Source organism: Phragmites australis, chromosome 1 (genome assembly GCF_958298935.1).
Source record: "Phragmites australis chromosome 1, lpPhrAust1.1, whole genome shotgun sequence".
NCBI lineage: Eukaryota > Viridiplantae > Streptophyta > Magnoliopsida > Poales > Poaceae > Phragmites > Phragmites australis.
In genome coordinates, this window is record NC_084921.1 from 16352332 (window position 1) to 16359144 (window position 6813).

A 6813-nucleotide genomic window follows, 5' to 3' on the forward strand; every position below is an offset into this window, starting at 1 on the left:
TATTTATTAATTTGAGTGCTACGTATGTAATGTATGCATATATTCGATGAAACAATTATATAGTCATGCTCGTATTGCTATTAGTATCTATTTGTTTCCTTAAAAATATCCAAAATATAGTAAAGGTCATGCCAAATTTTTTTCTGATTAAACAAAACATAGCAAATCTGATGCCATATTTGTTTCTATTTTTGTTTCTGATTTTTGGTGATTTTTTGTGATTTTTTTTATTTTCTTAGAAATTAATAGATTATGAGTTAATTCGGTCGGTTACCGCTTCAAATCGCTCGGTTTATGATCAAAATCATTCGGTTATTGAACGTACGGTTATCTTAAAAAACCATTCGGTTTATCGTAAAGTCGCTCGGTAACCCGTCCAATTCGACTGGTTACCGAACGACGAATCTGGCGATTTTTTATCTAAATTTTAAATTTTATCAAATAAATTTTGAATAAATTTTAACTGAATTTTGAGTTCGGTTATCGTTGGTAAAATCATTTTGTGAACCTTGCTCGGAGTCTGTGTGGGTGGACCCAATCCACATAGTACACCCAACGCCTATGCCCATGCCTGTGGCCGCTTGGGTCACCACGGCTAAAAAACAAATTTCATTAAAAAATTATAAGAACTAAAAAATAAAGCAAATAAGAAAAAATACTAACATAAAATAAGGAAATAGAAGAAAGAAGTACCATCAGGATAGGAAAGGAAAGAAAAAAAAAAGAACGAAGACACCTGGGCGAAGCATGAATATTCTAACCCAAGACTTGTTAAGAAGAAGAAAATCTGTGACCCACAAAGAAGATAGCTGGGCCGGGACGGAAGGATTCACTTGGAATTGGAATTTATTTATTTATATATTTTGTATTCCTGAATTTGAAAATATATGTATCTATTTTAAAAATTTATAGATGTTGGATGGGAGACAGGTTTGAATGGATAACAGAGACCTGTCATCCATCCAACATGTAACAGGTCCATGTGACATGAGCTGAGCCCGATAGTGTAGCTTTTCGAAGGCAAATTGATAATAATGTCCGGGTGGTAAGCGACAGGCAAGACGATATGCCTAAATTTTTAATATAGGCATAATATTTGCGAATTTCAGAAATTAAAAATATATAAATAAAAAATTCTGGAATTGGAGGATGTGCGGCAGGCTGCTCGCGTCCACGTAGCGGCCCCAACAATTCACGCTATAGCCCTCCGATCACTTCTTTAGCATGTGTAAGGGCAGGTATGTGTGGGCAGTGATGGGCCTATGATTTCGAATTTGAGTATATTATATATAGTTAATTTTTTTGATAATCATAAATATTAAACAACGATAAGATCTAAAGTAAAAATATTTATACTAATAACAATATCTAAGGTAATATAAAAGAAATTTTTTTCAAATGAACTTGAACTGCAATATTCTAGTAACAACAAACTACTATAAACTCTTCTTCTAAATTCGAGTATTTCAACCGTTTTTTCAATTAGAGCTTTGGGATGTTCAAGAGATGGGAAGAAAAAGGCATGATGCAACCATATGTGCTCTCACTCTGTAGTAGTGTTTTCGGCTGAAATAAAGAGAAATTGTTCGCGCTTTCCACCTTCACCCTACAACTTGAGAGACAAATTTCAATTTAACTCTTACGCAAGTACGATGGATTTCGTCCGAAGCATGAACCATCCTAGATTCCATAGAATCAGCGCTAAGAATGCAGAAAGTAGCCCAAACACATTTCAACAAACACATGGTGGGAGGGTCATAGGAGGCAGCTCCAGACGACTCACCGCCGAGGCCCTCACGTCGGACGCATCGGTGAGCCCCGCCTTAGCCTCACACGCGTCGACGATCACGCCCGACAGGCCACTGCCGCCGCGCCCTGCCATGCACTCGCCTGCGTTCGCACCGGAGACCCGCCGCTCCGCCACCGTGCTCCATCTCGAGTCTTGACTCCTTCCTGCGACGTAGGTTGAGCCATCGAGACGGGCAGTGAAGACAGGAGAGTGGAGTCATGCGTCATGACTCTACTGTTAGCTGGACCGTTGGGGCTAACTGTTGCAGCTTGGGCCGGCCAAGAGAGGCCATGGGTCGACTACATATATAACATTTTCTACGTACGTCTGTACACATGATCATTAATGGGCCCCTCCCTGTGCGTCGGTCAGGTGGGTTCCCGTGGTACCCTCTAAAAACACACCAATTAATAATCTAAAGTATTTTCCAATGTAAAATGCGTAGCAATAGATCGTTGCTAAAGATAAAGGTTCAGCGCGTCTCATTCACGCAGAGATACTGCTCATCAGAGAGAGCTCTTTCGAAAGCAGCATGTTTCTACCTTTGTTTATAGCTCCAAATTCCAATCTCCTCCCCCTTGGTTTCTATATAAACTCCCTACCAACGACGTTGAATTGTGTCCAGCCAGTGACCTTCCTCACTCACAGCCTCATAGCTGATCTGATCAACACTCGTTAGCTAGATAGCTGGCCAGTAAGCAGCCACCAGCCATGGGCACGGCTAAGCAGAACAAGCCGACGGCCGGAGGAGTGGCCTTGGCCGTCGCCGCCTGCGCGCTGTGCCTCCTGCCGGCGATGGCCCGCGCGCAGCTCCGGGTGGGTTTCTACGACGCCACCTGCCCCAGCGCCGAGGCGCTCGTCCGGCAGGCAGTCGCTGCCGCTTTCGCCAGGGACGCCGGCCTCGCCGCCGGCCTTATCCGCCTCCATTTCCACGACTGCTTCGTCAGGGTAACGAAAAAGAATGCTATTTTGGATCGAGTGTCATGGTTCAGTTTTATCACCTGCGGCTTTTCGTTAACAAGTTTGTGTATGCATAGCATAGTTGTACTTGTACGTCGATCTCAAAAAAAAAAAAAGTTGCACTTGTACGTTGCCTATGCGACGGGATTAATAACGTATTATTCAACTAACCAGTCAGTAATGTTTTATGATAGGATGCATGAAATAACAACTTAGTTCTGGCTTGTACACAAATACTTTTCTTTCTTGATCTTGACTAGACTTTTATATGGCCGTACACAGAGACACAAATTGTTACATGTTTCTTGTCCACGATTGATACCTTGGTTAATATTAGCTATTTTGGCTTATTTCGTTAACAAGGATAAGAGATATTTTATTGACCGCCTACTGCATCAAATTGTGCCTAAGCACGAAAAACAATTTCTTCATGACATTTGCCCGTTATTCTTGCTGTACAGAATTTTCTTCAAGTGTTCCCAAATACATGCCTGAAAAAGTTATTCAGAGTTTCTTTTAGTATCATATTAAGGACGATTACAGAAAAAAAACTCCTCCTAGTTTTTTTTCCATCATTAACCCTCTTACAAGCTTATAAGAAATTCAACGATTTAAATCAACCTGTAGGTGGTCCGTAAAACTCTCTAAATTATGAGTGATACAAATTTTTGCTAATGACCTACTTAAACATTAAGATCACCTTAGTTTCTCAGTTCGATAGCATGAGCTTCCTCTGCTTTTTAACTCGATCTGCTAGCTTGGCATTAAGTCCGTGAGTACTTGAAGCAACAATAGGCAGTTAAGCTAGCAACGATATGATTCTTATGAACGTTTGTACTCGCTAGATCGGTATCTGATCAGTACTGTTTTACAGTTTACATAAATTAATTGATACTTTCTTCAATCACAAATAAATATCGCTCTTTTTTGCATGCAGTCATCCACTCTAAATTTTAGTTGTAAATTACTTTTTTATATATTAAGTTTCATATTTGAAAATGATATAGGTAGGTTTGTCTCGAAAAATATTTTCATAATAATATATATTTGCTATGCTTTATAAATATATTACAACATAAATAGTACTCAAAATTGTGTTTTATATACTGAGTCGATATCGAAAACGTCACTTATTCGTGACCGGAAGGAATATTGTACTAATGTAAAATAAACTAAAGTTATATCTCCAGACAAAGAGGTAGTGTCAAAAGAACAAAAGCTAGCAAAGTAACAAAGTGAACGCATGTATCTGTATGCCCTGCTGTTTTCTTTCTTGGGAGGCAACGCATATTCCCTGCTTGCAACTGGTGCCAAGCAAAACCTTTATTTATATTTCATCAGACGAATCTCACTGCTCTTTACTTTGTGTCTCCATGCATGCATAGATGATCGTGCTAACTTAAAGTCATTCAAACTAAAGGACACAGCATATAATATGTTTCTTAGCTAGCAGCTACTTTCTTCGGTTCAACATAAGTGTTATTTTGGTTATGTGCAATCAACTGTTTCAAATTTTAACTATAAATTATTTTTTATTTATTGAATATAAATACTTAAAAATGATACGAGTATATTTATTTTAAAATATACTTTTGTAATAGTACACTTTTGCTAGGTTTTATCAATATAACATAACAAAAAATAGTAGTAAAATTAAGTTATATTTTGAGGACTATGTCGATATCTAAAATGATAATTATTTTGAACTGAAAGGAGTAGTAGCTAGTCTCTTATCTTTAGTGACCAAAACATGGACCATCGTCCTTGTTAAACTTAGTTTGACAACAACATAAAAAGACAGAATATGATCATCACGCGAATACAATTGGTTCTAATTAAATACTCTCCGGTCATAAACAAATAGCGTTTTGGATAATATATGGTCTTCCATGCATAGTTTTAACAACTAATTTTTTATTAGAATATATTTATAAAATATATTGACTTTAAGTCAAAGCTACACATACGATTTTAAGATTTTTAAACTAAATATTTTAAAAGTTGTTGCTAAGTCTAAGTATTAAAAATTAACTAAATCTTTTTTAAAACGATATGTATTTATAATCAGAGAGATTAATATACAGGGCGATCAACGGCCATCTGATCCTATATTCAATATTTATTAACTACTTCAAATTATTTGGTTTGGGAAATGGATGGAATAGACAGCTGGAACATTTCCCCAAGTGATTCATAAACCAAACAACATATTGTTGGTGTACTTTGACACGCGTCATCCCACGCTACTGTACAGGGCTGTGATGCCTCCGTTCTCCTGACCGTGAACCCCGGCGGCGGCAAGACGGAGCGTGAAGCCGCGCCAAACAACCCGAGCCTGCGTGGCTTCGACGTGATCGACGCCGCCAAGGCCGCCGTGGAGCGGAGCTGCCCGCGCACCGTCTCCTGCGCGGACATCGTCGCCTTCGCCGCCCGCGACAGCATCAACCTCACCGGCAGTGTCTCCTACCAGGTCCCCGCGGGCCGGCGCGACGGCCGCGTGTCCAACGAGACGGAGGCCCTCCTCAATCTTCCCCCGCCCACCTCCACGGCGCAGATCCTCACCGACAAATTCGCCGCCAAGAACCTGACCGTGCAGGAGATGGTCGTCCTCTCCGGCGCCCACACCGTCGGCCGATCCTTCTGCATCTCCTTCCTCAACCGCATCTGGAATGGCACCACCCCCATCGTACGTTCTCCATGCTCGCTCGACGCCATATCCACGCACGTACGATGTACGAATGCATTGCATGCACGCAAGTCACAACTAACACGTGTGTACTTGCACGTACGTGCAGGTGGACGCGGGGCTGAGCCCGTCGTACGCGGCGCTGCTGCGGGCGCTGTGCCCGTCGAACGCGACGCAGACGACGCCCATCACGACGCCCATGGACCCCGGGTCGCCCAACGTGCTGGACAACAACTACTACAAGCTGCTGCCGCGCAACATGGGGCTCTTCTTCTCCGACAACCAGCTGCGCGTGGACCCGGCGATGGCCGCGCTGGTGACCGCCTTTGCGGCGAACGAGACGCTGTGGAAGGAGCGGTTCGCGGCGGCCATGGTGAAGATGGGCCGCACCGAGGTGCAGACGGGGAGGTGCGGGGAGGTCCGGCTCAACTGCAGCGTCGTCAACCCGACCTCGTCGTCGGTTGAGCTGGGTTCGAGTGCTTCGGCCGTCGACGAGGAGGGCGTTGCCGCGAGCTAGCTGATGTCCATCTCTTTCCGGCCGCCGCCGTCGTCGCGCGTCTCATAATTTGCGCGCGTGCATGCATGTCCCTTTGACGTGTACGTTTGATCGATCTGTTCGTGCTTTCGCGTGGCCTGTTGTTTTTTTGTTGCGTCGTCGATGATCTATGTGTGAAACTGTACGTACGAATGCCAGACTTTTGGACGTACGAATGTGAGCATCGTCGTCGTAGTCTGGATATGAGTGATGTATAATAAGTACGTACGTACGTACGCGTGTGTGTTTCATGTTTGTTGTCATGATAGCGGTCCGATGATGGAAGTACTTAGAATCTGTCACTCCCATATTCTCTCATCATTGTTTGTTTTTTCACTTTGATACCGTTGCTTTAATGTCACGGACCTCAATAAACTCATTGTAAGTAGGATAGTGTACCATAAGTCTTTATTTCCCGAGCAATTTTTTTTGGGGGGGGGGGGGGGGCGCTATATGGGCTCGAAAATTTTATTGCCGCTGGCCGATCCGGTCTGTTTCAGAAATATATCGACCGATAAATTTGGTTTTCTTGGATTAAATTCGACTACAATTTAGAAGTTTTTTTCAAATTTGACTGAAATTTGTTCAAACTGATATTCCAATATTTTTGGAGTTTTGGAAAATCCACACCGGACCTCTTGTTTCTAAAGGAAAATCCACACTTAACCTCTTGTTTCTAAATCATGGTATTTGTGTGGCTCTGTTTTATAAAACTGCACTTTCTTAATATCATAGTTTTTGGAACCTACGACATCCAAACAGGCCCATAACAAGATGCACTTATTATTTAATTTCCTATGTTGTTATTTATTGACGCAAAGCATATATTTGCATAGCTTAATG

At 42.0% G+C, this 6813-nt stretch overlaps 1 protein-coding gene across 1 annotated transcript; it reads left to right on the forward strand.

Annotated features, from left to right (window-relative positions):
* The first annotated feature begins 2305 nt into the window (after positions 1-2305).
* LOC133911410 (peroxidase 1-like) lies at positions 2306-6306 on the forward strand. The gene is made up of 3 exons (XM_062353645.1): positions 2306-2737; positions 5004-5435; positions 5545-6306. The coding sequence occupies exons 1-3, from the start codon at positions 2501-2503 to the stop codon at positions 5950-5952; spliced, it is 1077 nt and encodes a 358-aa protein (XP_062209629.1). The 5' UTR covers positions 2306-2500; the 3' UTR covers positions 5953-6306.
* Positions 6307-6813: the final 507 nt, after the last annotated feature.

Bases quoted from the DNA above. Each gene is read 5' to 3' on its own strand.
- LOC133911410 (XM_062353645.1), top strand. From the start codon at position 2,501: ATGGGCACGGCTAAGCAGAACAAGCCGACGGCCGGAGGAGTGGCCTTG. The intron at 2,738-5,003 runs GTAACGAAAAAG...GCTACTGTACAG, and splicing joins TCCACGACTGCTTCGTCAGG to GGCTGTGATGCCTCCGTTCT. The intron at 5,436-5,544 runs GTACGTTCTCCA...ACGTACGTGCAG, and splicing joins GGAATGGCACCACCCCCATC to GTGGACGCGGGGCTGAGCCC.